Source organism: Poecilia reticulata, linkage group LG17 (assembly GCF_000633615.1).
Source record: "Poecilia reticulata strain Guanapo linkage group LG17, Guppy_female_1.0+MT, whole genome shotgun sequence".
Taxonomy (NCBI): Eukaryota; Metazoa; Chordata; class Actinopteri; order Cyprinodontiformes; family Poeciliidae; genus Poecilia; species Poecilia reticulata.
Genome location: NC_024347.1, coordinates 15,618,278 through 15,640,577, shown reverse-complemented (window position 1 = coordinate 15,640,577; position 22,300 = coordinate 15,618,278). Strand labels below are relative to the sequence as shown.

The 22,300-nt window shown below is 35.8% G+C and overlaps 3 protein-coding genes across 12 annotated transcripts in view; 2 read left to right on the top strand and 1 right to left on the bottom strand.

Moving 5' to 3' along the window:
- The window catches only part of LOC103479475 (contactin-associated protein-like 4), a 152,677-nt gene extending 150,627 nt beyond the window's left edge, over positions 1-2,050 (top strand). Inside the window, exon 23 of the mRNA XM_017310027.1 lies at positions 597-2,050. Within this exon, the coding sequence (XP_017165516.1) occupies positions 597-601 (5 nt within the window). The 3' untranslated portion in view covers positions 602-2,050. The remainder of the gene's footprint in view (positions 1-596) is intronic.
- A 702-nt stretch (positions 2,051-2,752) lies between these two features.
- LOC103479474 (arylsulfatase I-like) overlaps positions 2,753-22,300 on the top strand; it is a 44,583-nt gene continuing 25,035 nt past the window's right edge. Inside the window, exons 1-5 of one of the 7 annotated variants that reach the window (XM_008433906.2) lie at positions 2,753-2,840; positions 3,202-3,282; positions 4,224-4,260; positions 14,468-14,516; positions 17,660-17,686. In XM_008433906.2, coding sequence (XP_008432128.1) covers positions 14,495-14,516; positions 17,660-17,686 — 49 coding nt within the window. In that variant the 5' untranslated portion in view covers positions 2,753-2,840; positions 3,202-3,282; positions 4,224-4,260; positions 14,468-14,494. Of the gene's footprint in view, positions 2,841-2,892; positions 2,949-3,162; positions 3,283-3,339; positions 3,512-4,223; positions 4,261-6,504; positions 6,596-14,467; positions 14,517-17,659; positions 17,687-22,300 lie in introns of those variants that run through there. The other 6 variants (XM_008433905.2, XM_017310029.1, XM_008433909.2 and 3 more) reach the window with 6 other exon arrangements.
- Positions 15,247-22,300, bottom strand: part of LOC108167097 (neurofilament heavy polypeptide-like) — an 11,352-nt gene continuing 4,298 nt past the window's right edge. For 2 of the 4 annotated variants that reach the window (XM_017310031.1, XM_017310034.1), the window contains exons 6-14: positions 21,759-21,954; positions 21,626-21,689; positions 19,701-19,799; positions 18,167-18,706; positions 17,946-18,093; positions 17,648-17,874; positions 17,525-17,565; positions 16,276-16,320; positions 15,247-16,144 (exon numbers count right to left, since the gene is read on the bottom strand). In XM_017310031.1, the coding sequence (XP_017165520.1) occupies positions 16,276-16,320; positions 17,525-17,565; positions 17,648-17,874; positions 17,946-18,093; positions 18,167-18,706; positions 19,701-19,799; positions 21,626-21,689; positions 21,759-21,954 (1,360 nt within the window). In that variant the 3' untranslated portion in view covers positions 15,247-16,144. Of the gene's footprint in view, positions 16,145-16,229; positions 16,321-16,469; positions 16,539-17,524; positions 17,566-17,647; positions 17,875-17,945; positions 18,094-18,166; positions 18,707-19,700; positions 19,800-21,625; positions 21,690-21,758; positions 21,955-22,300 lie in introns of those variants that run through there. The other 2 variants (XM_017310032.1, XM_017310033.1) reach the window with 2 other exon arrangements.

Genomic DNA, 22,300 nt, shown 5'->3' with positions numbered 1-22,300 from the left:
AATTTTTAAAGAATAAAAATGTTTGTGTGTCAAATCTAATTACTTGCAAATATTTCTAAAGTAGCACCACAAGTCAAGCAAAAAATCACGACAAAAGTCTAAGATCAAATGTTTTGCTCATTTTTTGTCCAAGTGGACAAAAAATATTTTACGTTCAAAAGAGTGAGAAACTATGTACATTTTTAAAAGAATGAAAACACTTGTGTGTCCAATCTGTCTGCTTGTATTTTATATTGAGAAAAACGTATCGCAAAATTTCTTCCAAATATTTCCAAAGTAGCGCCACATAATCACTGACCTTGATTGATGAACGTTTTGTGGAATGTTGGGGAATGTGGGTCAGACTGACCTCAAGTGGCCAAAAACGTAAAATACGATATGTCAGGTAAAAATGGGAAATAATAATATAATAATAATATGTTAATGCTCTGATGTGCAGTAATGTGGGGTTTGCTCTAGTTTGTTTTGTCAAAGAAAGAGAAAAGCAAAACTCCCAACTTACCAGTTTGTCAAATCTCATCAATGGTCATAATAGTGACCAAAAAAACAACAATGTCCTTGATACCAACTGCTTCAATAGTTATTTTCTTTTTCAGCTTGAGCCTTTCAAAGATGGCTGACCTCCGCCTTATCTCCCCATACCTCCTTTGTCCCTCAGGAGGTTTTCCAGTCATGCCTCACTGAGCCTGAGGCAAAAACAGGACTTGCTGAAGGTAAGAGATATTTCTTTTGGCATGGGAATGTTTGAGATCTTCTTGAATCAGCCGGAGAGAGGAATGTATGTGTTTCCCATCTGAACCTGAACCAGGTAACTTTGGACGCCAGCAACGTGTTGTTTATGTCTTTGATTATTTTTACAATGCTGGCTTGTTTGTGTGAACAAAAGGTTGGAAATGTTCCTGTTTTGTATGAATAAGAATAATTTTATTCACATACACACAAGGTGGAGAAACCTGGACTCATAACCTTATTTCCCAACAGACCAAGCTGATTTGAGAAACTACGAGGCATTAATTTGCTAATTTTGCAGTCTTTTTCATACACCATCAAGGGTTACATTTAGTCACCATGTCCTCCGTTGTCCTGCGGTGTGTTTTTCTCATGGGATCCACTTGTAAAAATGCGTGTTTTCCAAATGCCACAGAGCTGAATGTCCCATCAGGGAACAATAAAACTGATTTCAAAAGCAAATGAAACAGCCTCACGCTGCTGAATAAAATTAACTGCCCCACCAGGGTCACTTTGGCCCGGTCACGAATACGCTGCTGGAAACTTTGTCGTGTCTCGAACATCCTCTCGGGAATTCATGGGGTGTGTGAAATTTGAAGTTAGAAGATGCAAAGTTGCCGTCAGGGGTGATGATAAATCGCCTCAGAGACTCCAAACAACTCAAACAAGGACAAACACAATCTGATCTGGACAGTAGGGAGACCAGAGAATCGCATCGAAGCAGAGGAACCCCGGCGGCGAATCCCCACTGTCTGACCTGCAGAGTCACGGGTCAATGAGCGAGACGGCACTGTGGCTGAGGAAAATCAAAACAGAATTTGAAATGTTTTCAAGGAACTCTGCAGCAAACCGTCAAACAATAATTAGTTTTGCTGCCTGAAGTGTGAGGCAGAGTGACCAGACAGCTGGGTAGTAAAACTGCAAATGTTGGCGAATGAGACGGTAAGATATGGAGCTCCAACTGGTTCAGGAAAAAAGAAATGGTGGATAGACGGATAAAGTATGGAGTCCGTGTGTTTTAACCTCTAAAATAGAGAGTTGTTACGGATTTGTATTGTCAGTAGTAGTTAGCACAACAACAATCCCACTGGTTTATCAACTTTTAGCTAGAACATCTTCAACTGCATTGATGCACAAATTCCAGTTCCAAATATTTTATAGATGTTAAGTCATTTTGAATTTTCACCTGATATAGCTTTGGGATAAGTTTAACTAACTTCTCTTTTGTCAGTCTGAAGTGATTTGAAGTAGGTAAGTTGATTAATTAATTTTATTTTATAAGGTCATAACGTCAGATTATTATATCTTTTTTACTTTACGCAAAATACAATTATGTACACTGCAAAAACTGAAATCTTAGTAAGATTAAATATCTTAAATTAAGGAGATTTTTCTTGTTTTCTTTCTGACAAGATAATTTTTCTCACCAAGAGGGATTTATGYTAGAATATTTTTCTTATTTTAAGTGTTTTTGTACTTAATTATCTCAGTAAGATATAAAAGCTTAATATTAAGAAAATATTACTTATTATGAGTAAATATGTGCTAGAATCGAGAATATCAATATTTACCAATCAAACTTCAAGTCTAGAACTTATTTTATACAAGTAAAAATTTCTTATTTCAAGCACAGAAAGCGAAATACAAATAGAATATATGAGATTTATTTTCTTAATACATAGAACATTTTTCTTAAAAATAAGAAAATTTTACGCTATTTCAAGAAATTCAGTGTCAAGTAACATTTTCTTTACTTGAGATAATTTTTCTTAAAATAAGATAATATATCTTACTCGTATWAGTAAAATTGGCTTGTTTTAAGTAAAAATACACTAATTTTAAGATATTGTAAGTTTATCTTGGTTAGATATTTTTTCTTGTTTTAGAAAATCTTGACAAGATAAATTTTCTGGTTCTGTTGGCAGATAATTTTTCTTATTTTAAGAAAATTATACCCTATTTTTGTGCTTTTTTTTTCTTGTTTTTGAAAGGGGACTTTTTGCAGTGAACCTGTTGAAAAGTCAATTATTCTTTTTTGAGTGCATATTTTCTTGTTTTTCTCTACATTCTCTGCATTTCAAATACTGAAGGTACACAGAAGAAATCAAACAGTACTGTATATTTAAAAAAAAAAAAAAACTTTTGTAGCTTCTATCTAAAATAAGCTAAAGGATCTAGCTAACATAGATTTAGTAATATGGCAGCTGCTCCCAACAAAAGTAATTAAATTTTAAATTTTATCTCAATCTAAAGGCTGAATGATTAATGAATATTTGAATTGTTCCCAAATCTTTATTATTGTTTTTTAAAATTATTATTTGTTATCCTATTTTTAAAATGTTATTTCTGAAACTGTTTTTTTTCTTTTTGTTTTAATCTTTTATTTATTTATTCATTCATTCATTAAAAGAAAAGGAAGAAAATAAAGAACTATTCTGACTGAGTGATTTTTTTCACTTTTATCTCAAGCAGCAAGTTTTAAAATTGCTTTAATGGCGGAGCTTCCGTCCTCATCTCCCACTGAACTGTTAGCTATAATCTTCCACAGCCACGGTAAGTGAAACCCACCCACTCTGTCACTTTCCATCGTGTTCAAAATCATTTTTTGTGGATAATTTTTCCCCAGAGCTAAATAAAAAGTATTCGCTGAGCTAACAGACGAAACGGACGTTAGCAACAGACGTCAGCTACTGCTAACAAACTGACGCAGCTCATTAACAAGCTAACATGAACGCCGAAGCTCCGTTAATGGAGGAAGATGTACTGAAGTTCTGCTCACCAAGTACTTTTACCATGAGACAAAGTTAAAATGTATAATCAAAAATGTTTGTCTAATGTTCGTTTTATACTTTAATCGCCCCGTTGGCCGTAAAGTGTCTAAAAGTTGTTTAAAACGCCATCTTTGCATTTTTCTGTAAAACTTAAATTATCAGTATCATAGAAAGGTAATTTGTTAAATGTCTAGCATGCTTTGTTTGTAAAATAAAACGAATAGGTATATAACGAATAAATACTTTCAGTATTGTGATCATGGGAAATTCGACTCTTCTGAGATCCGGATCATTTGACTCGGCTCACCTAAAAGAACTGCCTGTTACTGTTGATTTTTCTATTAGCAAACTGAAAGATCTAATTAATAGTAAGGAGAAATAAATGTATCACTGCATGTAAACAATCTGACAGCAAGATGAATACAGTTGAAACCAGTTATTTATGTTACAGTTTTCGTATTATAACCATACATTTACAAGTTAAGCTCTTTTTCTGCACTGTGATAATTAAAATTCTAAATGTGTTATCGTGACAGGCCTAGTCATCTTTTCTATGGAGATCAGGCTTCTTTAAATCATTAAAATGTTGTGTTGTGCTGATAAAAGTTTTAAATTAAAAAATCTCTCGTGGCCCTCAGTTACTTTCTACTTGACAGTTTTCACTGTTATCAAAGTATTACATTTTCCTGCTCTACAGCTGACAGGTTTGCTTATTTTTTGCAGAGCTGTGAGGAATGAAATCCCTGCAGGACTGTTGTTGGTGAGTTAAATTTCAAACTCACCATTTCTGTTTCTTTTTGTCGTATTAGTAATAAGTGTCTGAGTCAGTGTTGCTCAATGTTTTCTTTAGTAATTTAGTAATTTTAGTAATTTATTTCAGACAAACCTTTCACCGGCAGTGTAGAACAAACACAAAGTACATAATAAATTTCTTGAAGATACATCACATCAGTGATTATGAGTCTGAAAAGGAGTATAAAGAAGTATAACTTATATAATCATACCCCTTTTCCAGCTGTAATTTATCACATTATTTTCAGTTTCCAATATCCTTCCTGACAAAATGAAATAATAATTGTAGTAATATTTCCTCAGCCAAATGAAAGTACTGCATACACTCTGTAACTCGTATTTCCTGCGTCTACTTTGCGATGTTTGGCGCCACCCAACCCAACAAACTTCTGATGGCTTCAATAATTCAATAGATTCACTGCAAACTGGAAACGGGTTTTTCTAAATCGAGGTGTGTCGGGCAAATTGCTCATATCACATGAATTAGAAGTGGGAATCTTGACTTGTTTTAAATTAAAGCCTCGATAGAGATCAGTGTTTTTACTCTGTGAACAGGTAATGAAGTGGAACAACAGGAAACGGCGGCGCTCAGTCAGCCGTCATGGTTTTGTTAAATGATGCAGATAAACTGCATGTTGCTTTGGAGCAGCTCTATAGCAGGAAGCAGGTATCTGAGTTAAAACGGCAAGATTCAGATGTTTTCAGTTGGATAATATTATTAATATCGGTATAGCTAAAGCTAAATAAATGAGAATATCTGGGAAAATGTTATTTATTTCTGTAGTCCAGCTTTAAAAGAGAAATTCCCATATTTTACAGATTCATTACACACACAGTGGCATTTTTCAAACATTTATTTCTGTTTATTTTGATGAGTTTCACTTGCTGAAAATTATGTTTGTATACTGTATACAGTCATAATGACTAAATTAGAATATAAATCCCTATGAGTCAGATTAAAAGTACCGTCTGAAATTAATATACATACTTTTCACTTAATCCCACATTTCCGTTTTTAAAAGTAATTTTTATTAGTCTGATATAATATTATAGTTTTAAAATTGTGATTAAGAAAATTAAAGGTGTCAACTTTGTCTAATTAGTCTATAAAATGTTTATATGTTGGTGATGGAGTTGGTAAAATAAATAGGATTTTCAATAATTCTAACTTATTGAAAGGGTCTATACAGAAGTATTACAAATATTTAAATTATTGAAAGTTATTTGCACTCATTTGCATTTGTAACTTCTTGTTGTTATTGTAGGCAAACCCAATATAAAATTATTAAATATTTGCTGATGAATGTCAGTAATTTTGGGTTGAATTCATGTTTAAACCCCAAACCCTGAGCTGCTCCCGATTCCCGTAAAACTTAAACCTAAAACAAAAAAAATCTAAAATGACAGTGGAGACATTCTTCTTTGACTTTAATTACAGACGATATAAACAGAAGATGGTGGTTTTGTTTTGCTGCAAAATGCATGAATGTCTCTGTGGGCAGCAGTCGGCAGTATGTTCTTGATGAACTCGTCTGTGTTGCTGCTGCAGAAGTTGCTCCAGCTCCACACATTGGATCAGTCTTCACGCTTTTTCTAGAAACATCAAAACAGATTTTCCTTACAAACATGCAACCTGAGAATGGGTTTTCTGATGCATTTGGTAAAATTCCTCAAAACTCTTTGATTTGGAAGTATTAGATAATAGTTAATAGCCCAAAATTAAGGAAACTGAATTAACCAATCAGAATGGTTGTAAGAATGAGCTGCCGCAGCCAATCAGTGACAATCTCTTATGTAGCATTGAAAAAACTGTCAGCGCAAGTTTTCAGTGTTTGACGGCAAAATGTTAGCGAGTTTAGAGGAGAAGCAGATTAATCAACATGTCCGACAATTTCAAGTGTTTCGTCTGACAATGAAAATTTATTGTTTTCTTGATAATTAATGATTTTTAAATAAGTTTTTTTTCATGGTTTTATAAGAAAGTTTAGGATGAGTTTAGTAGACGAGTCTGAAAAACAAATTGCTTAATTTTTCCCTCTGAGGACAGAAAAATTCATGTTTTAAAGTGTTAAAACGTGAAATACTTCATGAAAAATGTCATCCACATACTCTGGGTCAGCCTGGTCTTGTTTCAGGAACCGTCTCTAAGAACTTTTATAATTTAAGAGGAAATTTATTCCTTTAAAGCGGTTCGACTTTTGATGTTTTTCAGACTGTAAAGACACTTTTTCCTGACGGAGACAAATAAATGACATGTAAGTCAGGAGCTTTTCAGCAGAGCATCGAGATGAAGGAACAACTGGGTAAAGGAAAATTACTGCGATTAGGAAAACTTTCTGTTTTCACATATTTTATAAATATTAATCAATTAATCAATATTTTTATTTTTTCATTTTGCTGCTATTGCAGCTTTACACTCTTTACATTTTATCCATTTGTCTTTGCAAAACTGTTCAAGCTCCATCAGGTTTCATGTAGGGCATCTGTAGACATCAGTTTTCAAACTTTGGTACAGATTCCCTGTTTCAATTCTCCATTTTCTTCTTATTTTATTCCTTAATACAAATTAAAGGGAACAGTTTGCAAATGCCCGGTGGTGCCACCAGAAAATTTACCTCAAGGTGTTTGAACCAAGCCAGTAAAAATTTTCAGAGGGCACAACAAAATAAATGAATAAAAAAAATAAATAATTTTTTTATATAATAAAAAATACATGTTTTATTTTTATTCAATAAATAATAAAGGTTAAATTTATTTTGAAATGTAATAAAATTTAGTTAATTTAAATTATTTTAATATACAATTAATTTGGATTTTATATTATTTAAATAAAACATTTTTTAAAATACATATATAGACATTTATTGGATTATGTCTTGATGGTAGAAAATGACTCCATGCTTCTCTATGATCATGATTTTCTGGGTAGTTAACATTTTTCAAGAGGGGGCCGTGGTCTTCCCTGACCCCCCACTTAGGATCGCCACTGCCAATATCTTTACCTTTATTCCTGATGTCAAGTATTGATTTCTTTCATTACATTCATACAGTTTCCATATACAAATTGCTTTAAATCACCTTAAGGCAGTAAAATCTTGACATTGATCGGCGTCTAATTTAAAAATTCAGGTTCAAAACTTTAACAGTGGCTAACTGGATGAAGTCCTGCTGCTGTTTCATGATAAATATTTGTGTCTTTAAAGACCAAACTGTCGTCCTGATGAGTTCGTTTTATCCGGCGTTCCCAGAGGAAGGGAAACGTCTTGTTGATGACTTTTCTTCTTGGATGATTCCTGGCACAAGACAATCTCGGGCTGCTACTTTTACAGTCCTGTTGCGATCGTTGTAAAATTGATTTGAGTCTCCGCAGAACAATAACAATGCAAACATACATATAGACTGACAGCTTGATTAGCTAGTAGCGGCAGTGTCGCTCCCCCATCTCATCTTGTCCTTTAAAGAAAGGGCCATTATGGCGGCGGCGCAGACTGTCGGATCAGCACAGAGGAGCGTTTCCACCGGGATTATTCAGAGGGAAGGAAGGGAAATAAACAGGTTTATTACGGACGGGGCTGTCAGTGATCCACATATCCTATAAATGGGATGTGAGGAGCTGGAGGATTCTGATAAAGGTAATAACACAACTACAGTCTAAGCTGAAGGCGTACGCATGAGACGGTAAGACGCGTTCCCAACGCAGCGTGAGCAATCTGCGGCGGGCTCCAGGGAATGCTGCGCGTTGATGCGCTTCCTGCACATTCAAATACCGACTGTACTCACTCCTGCAGAGCAAATACATGCTGCAGGGATGCAGGGACACACCGAGACCGACAGGAAAACGCGTCAGAGCCGTGTCAAGCTGTGATCTTCAACCAGGTTTTTCATATATCGCATTAGAAAAGGTTTGATGGAAACGGCAAAATTTGAAATAAGTTCCTCAATTTTCCCCCCCAAAATGTGAAGAGTTAAAGAGCCGAAACAGAGATTAAAACACATTCCATAACGATTAATCGTGATTAATCGATCATTGCAATAATTGTCAATTAATTTTGAGATTGATTAATTGTTAACTAGAATGTATAGACTCTACAAAGGTCATTTTCTGAAAGAGCAACACACCTCGAACAAATAATTAAGCCAAAAAAATATACAAAAAATATATACATTTAATACATTAGATAGTAGTATGTTCTGTATATCCATGAACCAAAAAAGACGAATACTTCATGTCGTAATCAGAGGCGGAGTACCCAAAAATTATACTCAACTAAGAGTAGCACTACTAAAACATACTTTTACTCAAAATAAAAATAAAAAGTAGCCGTCCAAGAAATTATTGAAGAGTAAAAAAAAGTACTTGGTAAAAAGTACAGAGTAACTGATCGATTTAGCAATCATTAAATATTTAAAAATTACATCAGACAGAACAAAATATAAAATTAAGTGGAAATTTAAAATGGAAAAAAAAAACAATCAGGCAAAATAAAAATTTTCAAAATCAGTTTTTTTCAATAAAAAACTTTTGAAACTTTAACTAAAACTGCAGGTGTGTCTGAATTTTTGGTTACAAAATGCTTTTCTTTCAGTGGATATAAAATCCAGAAATTTTACTTAAGAAAGAGTAGAGATACTTCATAATAAAATTACTCATAAAAAGTGCAGTGTTGAAAAATACTCAGAAAAGTAAATTTTTTCCAAAAAGTTACTCAAATAAATGTAATTGAATAAATGTAACTAGTTACTACCACACTCTGGTCTTAATTAGCATTTTCAGTTGTAAGAAAATAATGTTAGAAATCATTTTAATCTGATTATTGCTTTAAAAAAAAGTCTCCATCTGCATCAACTACCTGTCCTGGACGGGCCAAATTTGTATAATTCGAAGGGCCACACCTGGCCCCCGGGCCACACTTTGAACACCCCTGACACGGCCTGTTCTCTATAAACGAACAGCTCCAGCTCTGCCTCTGTTTCTGAGTTTTAATTGCGGTGACTGCAGCGCGTCGCTCCGTCGTAATGATGAAGAAGTTGCAGATATTACGAGCTGCTCTGGATGACTCCATCAGCGTGACGCCGGTAGTTTAGACGGAGCGGCCGTGATTCATGCGGCGGGCGGAGAGACAAACAGAGACGGATACAGACGGAGCGGAGCCGGAGGGGGGAGCGCTGAACTCGGAGCAGCCTCACGGGGGCCGTGACAGACAAACTGCTCCTCCCTGCATGGCTGCTTTAATGACAGGCAGCAAACTCATTCAGCAGGACAAACAAATCACCGAGAAGAGCCTCTGCGCCACGCTCACGCAGGCAAACACTGCCCCCTGCTGGCCGGACTGAAACGCTTTGATTTAAAAGAGAGGGAGGCACTGGTTGGGATTTGATCTTATGGTACTGAAGTAAACTTCAAATTTCTCATTTTTGGTATGATTTTACACAAAGTTTTTCCTTTCTTTTTGTGATTTATTCATGTTTTTTATACTCTGAAACAGGTGTAATTTGCTTCAGTGCCTGTCAGTTCAGACTGACAAACCACCAGGGTTCTTAGCTAAAACTAACAAAATAACAACATTGAAATTGAGAAAACATGAATTAACTGAAATAAAGGGGGGAAACTACAACTATGTGTGCATTTGTAAATCCAAACAATAGTGAAAGTAGGGTTTGAACTAGGACTGGAACTTCGGTTTGAAGTGAGGTTGGGATTAGGGTATTAAGGAGGTTTGGAACAAGGGTTGCAATGTTAGAGTTGAATTAGGGTTGGAAAGAGGTTTTATGAGGGTTGGAATTAAGATTAGAACTAAGGTTGAAACTGGGATTGGAACTGAAACTAAGGTTTGGGTTAGTTCCCACCCTGGTTCCAACACTGCAATTAGGGTTAGGGTTTGAAGCAGGGTTGTAATTAGTTGGAGGATCTGTCTACATTCAAAGGCTGAATCAGGTTTGTAACTGAAAGTAAGTGGAAATATTTACCTGTGATACAACATTACAACATTTTCAGCAGAAATACTCAAAATATTATGGGATGTTCCATTTATTTCAATGGTACCGAAGATGATCACAAAAAGCTGAATGTCTCATAAACCGTGGAAAATGGAAATAAACCATTTTCATAAATGGCAATGCCAAAACACATAGCCATAATGTCCTGAATGAGCAGAATATGGTTGAAAAAGCACAAAGTATGCAGAAGTAGTTAAGTGGTGAAAAACCTACAGAGTGTAAGAGTGTAAATGCTTGACAGTATTCACACTAGTAACTAATAAAACATAGCAAATACACTCCAAAAACTAATTACAACTTACTGAATTATATAAACAAAACCTGAACTACAACAAAGAACCCAAAAGTTCTTCATTGCACCACCGGAACCTCATTGGTATAAAATAAGCTTTAATTACATCTTGTTAGCACAGCTTTGTTGTTTTGATGAGCCCGATTGCCATCAACGCCGAACCTGTAGTTGTTTGTGGGGGCAGTTACATCGGTTGCCATGGAGACAGACAAAAGTCATTGTTTCGTCCGCGACCTTCTCTGGCCTGTAATTGGGCTGAAGAGAACAAAGCAACGTAATGAGACGTTTACAGACGTCACATTCAGAGTTGTTTGGTTTGTTCAGAGTTCCTGCAGTCTGGAAAATCCTGACAAGTTTAGAAAAAGAAAAACAAAGTCGCTCCACCTCCGTTCAGTCGTTTGTCAATCATCCATCCATCCAGCCGCTCTTCCCTCCGACTGTATTTACCATGCTTCAAACTCTGCAGACAAACTGGGTGATAAATGTTTTGCTCTGGTTGTTATAAGTAGAGTCAGTCTGTAACGCCAGTATAATTATAAACACTTATATATTTTGTTTTGTCTCTAAAAATCCCAAATATATATGTTAATTTAGGACAACTTTTTTTTTTTTTTACTAACTTGGTCAAATTTTAATTCATTTTGAAGTCATAAAATTTAGCATAAAATATTTAGCAAAGCTTTCCAAAGTTTGTTTTGGAGCCTTGGATGATTTTTGGGTTCTGCTGTATTAAGGCAAGACTAAGATCATTTTGTTTTGTTTTTTTAAATTACAAGACTAAGATCATTTTGTTTTTTGAAATTACAGGAATAGTCATAATATTACCATAATAAAGTCGTAATAATATAAGAATAAAATCGTAACAATGTGAGAATAAAGTGATATTACCAGAATAAAGTCGTAGTATGAGAATAGTCATGATGTTACCAGTAGTTGGATTACCAGCAGAATAAAGTTGTAATTTTATGAGAACTCCTGCACAACATAATCTCCTTACCACTGAGTTAAAATGAGAAATGTTGAGCATCTTATAAAGTTATATTTTCATATCAGTTTTACAAACAAATCAAATTTTTACACATTAGCATCAAATTATTTTCAGGACTTTGAAACAATTGTGTAAAACATGGACTTGTTTGGTCAGATCTTGATAATTGAAGCTTTTTTTATTAAATACCTTTTTGTTATATTAATTTTACAAAAATGTTCTGTTAAAATTGTCTTTATTCTGTTGTTAGGACTTTATTTTCATAGTCTGGCTTTAAAGCCGGACCAATCACACCGACCTGAGTGAAGTTGCCCCCCCACCTTCTTCAAATCAGACAAAATTGGTGTCAAACGTTTGTGCAGCAAAATTTTTCGTTTGTGCCGCTATCATTTTAAAGATATGAAGAAATGTTTCTAGAGGTCATCCAAGGTCAACCACCTCCCCACCTTCTTCAAATCAGACAAAATGGATGTCAATCAACTCGGCTACGTTTGTGCTGGTTTGTGCAGCAAATTTTTTTGTTTGTGCTGCTTTGGCTTTGAAGATATTAATGAAAGTGTAAAGGGCAACCAGCCCCTCAACTTTTATGAAATCCAACTTTCTTTATATCTTAAACACTGGCTTAAACATATCATATCTTGCCTTAATTGCTTGCTCTGTTCATAAGTAAAACATTTAACAACATCTAATAATTAGATATTTGTAGATTATCAGCCAAATAATTTTATGTTTAATCTCACCTTATTTATTTTTGTACCTTTTCTCATTCTCTAACACCCCCCATCTCAGCCGCAGCCTGTTCATTAAAGGTTTAGTTCAAGTGATATTCTATACCTGCAAAACCCAATTTTTAGCTATTTTATTGCCGGTCTGAAAAATATATATATATAATATGTACTCACATATATATGTGTGTGTGTGTGTACTTTTGTCATAGTACCCCCAAGAATTTAAAACTACCTTCACCCTTGTATATACATAAGACGGTTGGGAGATGTGAAGGAGTGACAGGGAGGCAGGAAGACCAGGGTTTCCCCCAGTGTATTATAGGCCTGGCGCCCGCCATGCTTTACTAGCGCCACCCCCAGGCTAAGTCTTTCTTGTTTATGTTTTTAGGGAAATAAAAAAAAAAAAATCGCTTTTTTTTAAGCCTGATTACAAGTGTCTGTGTTGCTCAGAGCGTTTCACTGGCGGAGCAGATTTATTCCTAAAAAATATGTTTATAGAAGATGGGTTTATAGTTTATGCATTTAATAATTTGTCGTAAGACTTTAGGCCATGTAAGAAGGGAGATAAACGTGCGATGTTTGAAGAAGCGTCGTGTTCTAGAAATACTTTTAAACCATAAGTACCTCATAGAAAGGATGAACATTTTTATTTTTACGCCGTCTCCCTCCAGCGTAGTAATTCAGCCCGCCTGCTTCTTCATTAGCCTCTGATTCAGTTTATAAAAACAATGAATTTATTTCAGTTCCCACTTTTATCCTCATTAATGTGTTTTTTTCTTCCTGCAAATGCAGCTGTCAGCAAACTGGTGCAAATGTGAAAATCTATAATAGCTGCAGCAGAAAATTACTGTAGAACAGGTTAATTTGCAGAGAAATGCCCCACAGTTCATATTAACTGCTTCCATGTGCAACACTGCTTTGGGTTATGAACGCTCACTTTCATTAGCTGCAGATTACAACAGGAGTTTCCAGCTCTCCGTAAAAGCAGCCTCACCTCTGGGGGATGAGCGTTCAATAGCTTTTCCAACAAATCTGCTGATTTAAGGTAGAAAGCGTTGGATTGTAAAGCTCTGATGCTGCTGCGTGTCGATCTGTCCCATCAGGCCGTCCTCCTGTAGTTACACACAATCGTAGCTTCGCACTAAAATCATTCACAGCAGCGATTTCCCATTCGTCTCGGTGAGAAAATAAATGTTAGATTTCACAGATTAGTGTTTTTTTATGGAGGGCCATTTAATTTATAGAATGTTTTTTCCACTTTTTAACTCATCAGGCATAAATCGGTCACAAACTGAAGCAACATTCACAGTAAAATGTCTGTTTTCAACGTTTGCAGGCATTTTGATGATTTCCAAGAGCGTTCTGTTAATTGAGGCTGTGAAATTAAAATTCAGTACCTCTGTTAAAATCCAACAAGTATTTTATATTAGGGATGCAACTAATGATAATTTTAATTATTGATCATTCTGCCGATTAATTGGATAAAACAACTGGCACTTTCTGCAGATTTTAAATTGAAAACACAATAATTTGTAGCAAAGAAGCTAAAATGTATTTCTAATCTAAACCATTTCTACTTGACGTAACATCAATATCAAGTAGGGATAATCTGGCGATTATGTTTCAGATTAACCAGTAATAATAGCAAAAGGTGCTTAATGGGTGATTTTTTAAAACAGAATTTGAACCTGTTAAATCTAAAGTTGCCACTGGAGAAGTTTCAGGTAGAACATATTTACAAAGGTTTTGTTTTCCTTAAATGTATTTTTTACAGCTCTGGCTTAATTACTTATTATTGTGTTGTTTCAGTAAATGGTCCTTTTTTTAATCTGTATATTCCAGTTAACAACTAATAGATAAATAAATTAGTTGCCAATTATTTCAATAATCAATTCATCGTGATTAATCTGATTAATCATTTCAGCAGCATTTTATGTTGAGAGAATATATGGCTTAAACAGCCCACATGCTACTGCAGCATTTAGCTAACGTTAGCATTTTAGCTAATTTTAGCTTAGCTCTGGAGATCTTTATCTGTATCAATGCTATTTGGGTTTTTACCATTTACTGTTCTGGTTTTAATGCAAAAGAAAATATTCAAACATTGTTTTATTGACTTGTATGTGAAACCTCATTGATTGGTGTAAGAGTTGATCGTTATTTGTTACAGATTGAAGGATAATGGCCGATCTTTTCCATGGACAGGACTCTGATTGAAGGTACATTTATTCAGTCATGTCATGAATGAACAGCTGATTCATTTAAAACACCCAAAGCAAGTTAGAGGGAAAATTTAAATAATTAAATGTTTATTTAGTTCAACACAGTAGAAGCTGCGTTTAAAGTGAACCGAGTTGATTTCACATCACTTAAAATAGTTTATTTCTATGCAAATGCAGTGAAAATATTGTAGAAAATAATTGAGTCAATTAGACTTTTGTTGTGTATAAAACGTATTTAACGCTGACTATTAAATGAGAGCCATTGCAAAGTTTACTTTGTAAGTTTAAGAAAATCTTTATAGTGCGATTGTTTTGTTACCATAGCTACGATCCAATGTTAACTGAATACTTAATCATTTTAAAGAATTAAAGTTCCCACAAGTTTGGGGAACTTGTGGGAAGTAAGGCGGTTCAAACCGGTTCAAACCGGCTTACTTGGTAGGCAAGCAGAGAGCAAAGGACAGATAATAATGGCTTCAAGACCAACAAAAAGAAACTAGAGTACTCAAAAAGTGTAATCAAGTAATAGTTGTTTATACGAGCGCTAGTTCTAAGCTTGACTTGTTTATTGTTGTCATAGCAACTGTCATGACAGTTACAGATTCCTTCCAAGATGGCCGTCAGCTACATGAGAACAATGTAGCTATAATAACTTCATCACCTGCTACTACCAGTGCATTTATCACTGGCTTAGATAATTATAATATTTATTGAGAGAGCAGACAAATGAGTTTTAAAGAACAAAAAAAACTTTTAATAGGTGAAAGAACCGAAGAAATAATTACAGGAGTGTCAGACGCACATATAACAGCCACTGGTCTGATCCGCCGTCAGGTGAACGATTTGGAAAATGTAAACAGACTCAGTCATCAATCTGAATGATCAAACTGTCAACATTGTTTTACTTCAGGAATTAAAGCTTTTTGGAAATGTAGGGGAAAGTGTACTTATCAAAGTATACCTTAAAAACATTTTACAGAGACGTTATGAACATCCAGAACCTGAACTGTGTCAATTATGTAAATATATTTATTTATTGTGACAACTACTGTTGTTCCCAGGTTTTATCTCAGCAAAACTGAAATGTAGTGGATTACTAATAGACTCTGTTTATTAAATATAAACTCCATGTAACAAAGGACAAAAGTCCCCAGTAACAGGAAACAGAAATTCACAGCTTAAGACTAAACAGCATCAAAAACACACATCAAAACTTAAACCGTTTCACAGTTTGATCCCTTAAAGACAATTTTAACTCGAACATTAATATAAAACCTGCTTCGTGTTTGACCTTTTACTCATCCAAATATGATCTAATAGTGTCATCTTCTTAAAAAAGATGAAGGTAAATATTATCTCTTAACTTGTTAAAAGTAAGTGAAAAATATCTAAAGCATAGTTTAAAGCTTCATGTAATTGTTTATAAGGCTCGTTAACTGCTACACTGTAGTTTTATTGCTGAAATACACCAAAGTTTTTGGTTATTTTTAGCTCTTTGAATCCCCACCAGAGATATTTTAAACCCTTCACCAGCTTGTCTGAGAATAGCTCCAGAAATCAGAGAAATCGAGGATGAAAAAAGGCACATCTTGAGTTTTCATCTGTTGGTGTGTGAGGAGAAAATCCTGCAAGGAAACCAGAAAAATGGTTAAACATATTAAAGCTTCCAGTGACATCTGGGAAAAATAAATACTAGATATTTATCCTCACATTTTAATATTTTGAGCTGTAAAAGAGTCTGGATGAAGATGCTCACCTAGATGATTCCGTTTTTCTGCTTTTTGTGGGATTTTTTCTTTTTCTAGAAATGTGAGAATAACTTCTTAGAGAGAGCAGATGATGGAGGTTTTCATGAATACTAATATATACGTTACTCTTGCAACATTTTATTATTTAGCTTTCAAAATAACAAATAAAACACAGACTTTCTAATAGATACGTCTCCAGCACCTGGCGTTTTATCTCAACTTTTGTCCTCCAGTGAGGATTATGGAGTCATTTGCCAACAGCTGACACAAACTGTGTGGAAAAAATGTTTTAATTTCAAATCAATTTGAAAGGATAAACGGATTCATGAACACAAAAACAAAGGATATTATATCTATGATTTCAGTATGTTTTAGTTTTAAACGCACAATATACACACATCCACATTAATAACCTTTTGTATTGATTTCAGTTTACAAAAATGAACTGAGATGAAAAGACTTCTGGGTCTGCTGTTGGATAAAAACTTTAGTTTTCTTTCTGATAAACCGTCTTAATAAAAAGTTGCTGCCATAAAATTCTCGAACAGAAAAAAAAGTTGTTAAATTTGCCACTAGTTGGATAATTTGATTAAAAGTCGCCAGAGTTCTGGAGCGTAAATAAATATAGCGCCAGGGTTGTTAAGTCGGCAGCAGTTTTGTTTTGGCCACGCCCCTCAGCGGCTCTTGGCTCCGCCCACTTTGAAGAAACGTTTCTAAATCTGTCAGGTGGGCGGAGTTATGCCTCCACTTCACTTTAGTGATAGTAAACATCATGCTTCTCCAATTTCAAATGAAAGCATTGATACTTCAATAATTGTTTCCATCCAGTTTTCTTGCAAACTTTGAGGGAACTTTTAAAACGTCGCAAAAAAGAAAATGCAAACTCGGCGGATTTCCACCTCCTGGTTGGGAGAGAATAAAGTGCAGTTTTTCCTCAGATATTCAGTTATAAGGCTAGTGATGAACTGTAACAAACTGGATGGAGGTAGAGGTTGCAAATGAACAAGGCAACAATTTGGATTTTTTTGTGCCTCTGGTAAGGCACAGACCAATCATGAATTGGAGGGTTCTCTGTGTCAGGACCCATTTCTATCTCCCCTTCAGCACATTAACTCTTTTTTCCAGGAAAACCAAAACTTTTTTACAGAATTGAGGAAGTTATTTCATACGTTTCTGTTTCCACGAAAGTTTTCTAATGCGATATTTGCCGTAAACACAGATAATGTGTCCAACAGAACCGCATTAAACGTTTCTTACCTCCGGAGCAGCTTCTGGTTTCATCTTCATCGTGTCCTTCTCTGTGGATGTTGATGTAAAAAATGGCTTAGAAAACAAATCAGTAAAGTTTCTAAACAGAAACTCTAGTAAAGTGAATCTTACTCTTCTTCGCAGGTGGAAGTTGGGTCACAGCAGCAGGAGGTGAGATTTCTCCCATCTTTACTTTCTTCTTCTTGGGTTTTTTAGAGATTGTGTATTGGTCGTCCAGGATGTTCTTGACTGATTTCTTCTTCTTCTTCCTCGGAAGCTGGTTTTCCTTCGATGAATTTTCTTCCTGTCCTGCGTTTATTTGCGTTTTTGGTGACTTCACAGTTTGTTTTTGCTTTTGTCTGGAAATAAACATCATAAATGCAGACGTTTAGTTATTTCTCAGGTAAAAGGGAGATTATGATAAACAAACCTTTCTCTTGCTGCGACGATCCGGTTGGGACTCTGAGCGTTCCTCGTCATCCTCATCATTTTCTTGAGAAGCTGTAACCTCTTCGTGCTCGTCGTCCTCCTCCTCAGAAATCTCCTCCTCTTCTTTCCAGACGAGAGCAGAAACGAGTCTGAAACATTTTCAGATGGAAATTAACTTTATCTGCACCAACAGGAAGATTTTCACTTCCTGTTTCTACTCACCAGCTGTGGCGTTCATCTCCTCTTTCTCGCCCTCTGCTGGTGCGTCTTTAAACTGCAGCTCCTCCCTTTTTCTCTTCTTCTGTTTTGTTTCTGCCAGATTCTCTTCATCCATTCCCTTCATCTCAGCCTCATCTACCAGTTTTTTCTTCTTCTTTCTGGTGTTTTCTAATGGAACCGCTGCCTCCTCTCGTTTTTCCTCCATTGCTTCTCTCTCTCTTTTCCTTTTCTTTTCTTTCTTCTTTGGTGAAACGACTTCAGACTCTTCCTCCACCTCCGTTTTATTCTCTTCTCTATTCTTTCTGCTCTTCTTTTTCTTCTTTTTTCTCCGGCTGGTCAGCGCGTCTTCGTTAGTCGTCTGTGTTTCTGCGATGTCCACCTGAAATGTCTCATCAGAACGTTTTTTGGACTTCTTCTTCTTCTTTTTCTTGGGAGTGATGGAGTCAACACAGATCACTGCTGGTTCCTGATTGGCCGATTTGTCGCCCCCCTTCTGGATTTTGATAATGATGCAGTCGTCTTCGTCTTCTGCAGCTTCTTCCTCTTTAATAAAAACGCGACAGGAGCTTTTGTTATTGGAGGTATTTAACTATAACTAACTTCATGCTACGTCTTCACAGGTTCTGGTGACTTTCTAAAGCCTCGTGGATATTTTTGACATGAAAAAGCACCAGGAATTAAGAATAATTTTGTTTTTACGCCACCGTTCAGACACTATTTTCTCCTTTTGTTCCAGACCAGCAACCTTATAAATCCCAAAAAGAGCCATAAAACCTTAATGACCCTTTAAATTTCAATTTATGAAGCTTTTGTGTTGGTTTGAAGCCTCGGTAAACAACGAAAGTCGAGCTTCTTTCTTATAGTTGCCATCTTGTTGTGAAATGCCAGTTAAAATAGCCTGACAATAAAGGCTAAAACTCCTGTTGGTTCTTTATTGACTTTCCTGTTGGAGCATTTGGACCGGACTACGAGGTTTGTTCTGAGAATAACGTCACATTCTCAGAACAAACCTTTTCTCATTGAGAAACATTTTATCCTGATGAGGAAAAAACTTATCAAGATCTCACCAGTTTCTCCAAAAATCTTTTATTATACAAAATATTTTTGTTTATTTTAATGATAATTTGATGCTGATTTGTTAAAAGATTGAATATTACAGAGTTTTTAAAGCCGAAACTAAAATGCAACATTCAACATTTTAGTTTCTAACTTTTTGGTGTTGGAGTTCTAATAAAATTAGATAATGTTATGAATACTACGACTTTATTCTTACAATATTATGACTTTATTCTTACAATATTATAACTTTGTTATTTCTTTTACTGGCCCCAACACTGATTCACTGTAGCAGCTTTAACAAACAGAAAAAAACTAAAAATATCTAAAAGCAGCTAAAATCCTAAGAGCTGCTGATAAAGAAAACTCAGATTTCAAGAACCAGAGGTCCAGTGTTGACCAAAACCATTGTGTTTTTGTTTTTTTGGCTTTTATTGGACCAGTTTAGCTTGAATTAGTAAATAAAGAACATTTAAGTTACCATTGGCTGGTGGATCAGCGCCGTTTTGGTCCAATGTAGCCGCTTTCGGCTCGTCCTCTGGCTGCGTCTCTTCGTCTTTTAAAGTAATCTCAGGATTTTCTAAAAGAAAAAAAAGAAAAAGATTGAAAATATCCGTTTTAAAAGGTGGGAATTTTCTAGAAAACCCCCCCAGAAAATGTCCAAAAGTTAAAGATTTTTGACCTTCAAAACTCAGAAATTTGTACGATTTTTTTAGATTAATGTCTAAATTTCAGGTTTTTTTCTCTCTTTTATCTACAATGGCCGTAATATGCTGTCATAACCTGCAACTGAAAAATGAAAGTGGTATGGATGCGAAACGTGCAGCTTGAACAAAGTTTCCAAGACGTTCTACGAACAACGGCTCCATGTTGAATTCCTGACTTCTTCGACTTGGAACGATTTTAGCACAGAATTCGATTTTGAGGTAAAAGCAACGCAGCAACAAGATCTAGAGGAACGAGTTGCCTTTGACCAACACCTGGAGCATCTGCAGTTTTGGTCTGGATTATAACTATCCTTTGCTTTTTGTTTTGCCACGTAATGTTTTTCATTTGTTTCATGTTTTGAATTGTCTTGTTGCTGAACAAACTTTTCCCTGACGTCACAATAAACCACTGATTTGTGTTGGTTGAATTACAGACCAAAGTTTATAGTCAGAACATGGAAAAATGTTTAAAGGATACAAGTTTTAAACGTTGTTGACCTCATTTTGTCCAGAGACGGACAATTGAGTCATTCAACGAAACCATAACAATGGAGAAACTGGACAATTTAGTTTGTTTGAGCATCAAATTAGGGACATTTTGTCCCCATAAAGACACTGATTGACGAGGTTTCAGCAGACAGCCGACACAGAAACGACCGGCTCCTTCGAGAAGTTTCTGTCACTCTGCAGCGTTTCTGCTTCACGGTTTGGTGATGAATGCGAAAACCAAGAGGTAAAATAAAAGATCCTGCTTCATGTTTTCTTCTCTTTTCCTCCCGTAAAAATCAAACTTCTGAACTTTACCAGCTGGAGACGGAGTGAAGCCAAAGAAAAGAAAAGGGAAAATATGTTTTCCTCCCGTCTGCAGTGAACCGCTCTCTAATTGTTTATAGACTGCCGTTTGTCCAGATGACCAATCTTTACAAAATAAAAGCTGGAATTCGTCTTGCATCCTAAAGATGAGTTTCAAGGGCTGAATCGATTAATCGATTATATTTACTAATTGATTCATGCTTAACTGGAGCAAACAGACTCAAAAAGGCATTTGCTGGAAGAACACAGTCACAGATAAATGTCTGTAAATTTAGTATTTAAAATAAAAAAATCTGTCTGTAAATATGGTCTAACAAAAACTCCCATAATACGGCGTAATATTAACTTCACCTGGTTCACATTCAGAAAATAATTAATCTATTAAGCACCTTTTGCTTTCCATTTATGAATAAATGAACCCAAAACTTAAACAGATCAGCTGATCGCTGTAACCGTGTTTTAGCTGCAGATGAATATTTTACAACAAATAAACCTTCACTGCTGTGTTAATGCGTTTTAGGCAATAAAATGTAAATTTTCTTATTTAAAAAAGTAATTTTATCTAAATTCTAATTAGTAAATAATCCACCTGACTCAGCATTTCACACAGTGTGAAACATGGTGGTGGCAGCATCATGCTGTGGGAATGCTGTTCCGCAGCAGGGACTGTCAGAGTTGATCAGAGACTCAGTGCAGCATATAAATACAGCTACACTGAAATGATCTAAATTACATAATATCATTGTGTAAGAATGGCCTAGTCAAAGTCCAGACCTCAATCCAATTAAAAATTAAAGATTTGATCATTGATGCGTGCTAAAGTAACATGTTGCATCTGAGAAGCCTTGAATGGGCCTCACAGAATCAGGTGACCTTATCGTGGTACCTGGAGGGGGCGGAGCCTCTCCGGGGGCGTCGTCAACGGAGACGGACTCGGCCTGAACGGGTCTCTGCAGGGAGAGTCAACATGTCAGCGCCAGACCTGAAGAGATCCTCAGATGTTTGTTTTGCCTGTCGACCTCTGCAGCTGCGCGCTCCTCTTCCTCCTCCTCCTCCTCCTCCTCTTCCTCCTCCTCCTCCTCCTCYTCCTCCTCCTCCTCCTCAGCTGCGGTCGTCTCCTCAGTGGAGCGGACCGCGGCTCCTTGAACAGCATCGATCGGTTCTGGAGGTTCCCCTGAGGCTTCAGGGGAGTTTCTGGCAGCTTGAAGCTCCTGCAGGAAACAGAAAAACTCAGATTGGATTTCAAAACCCAGCTTCCTGCAGCTGCTCAATAATTCAGCATCTGGTCAACTTTGCTGCTCATGATTTAAAAAATAAAAACATTTTAGGCCTCAAACTTACAGGGTTTCTATATTAGATTTTAGGTTTTTTCCAGATTTATGCCAAATGTTTAACTTTGAAATGTAAAATAAAGTTGAATGAATTTATGGCAAATTATCTGCAGTAGTAAAAGATTCAATGAATGAATGGATGGATGGATGGATGGATGGATGGATGGATGGATGGATGGATGGATGGATGGATGGATGGATGGATGGATGGATGGATGGATGGATGGATG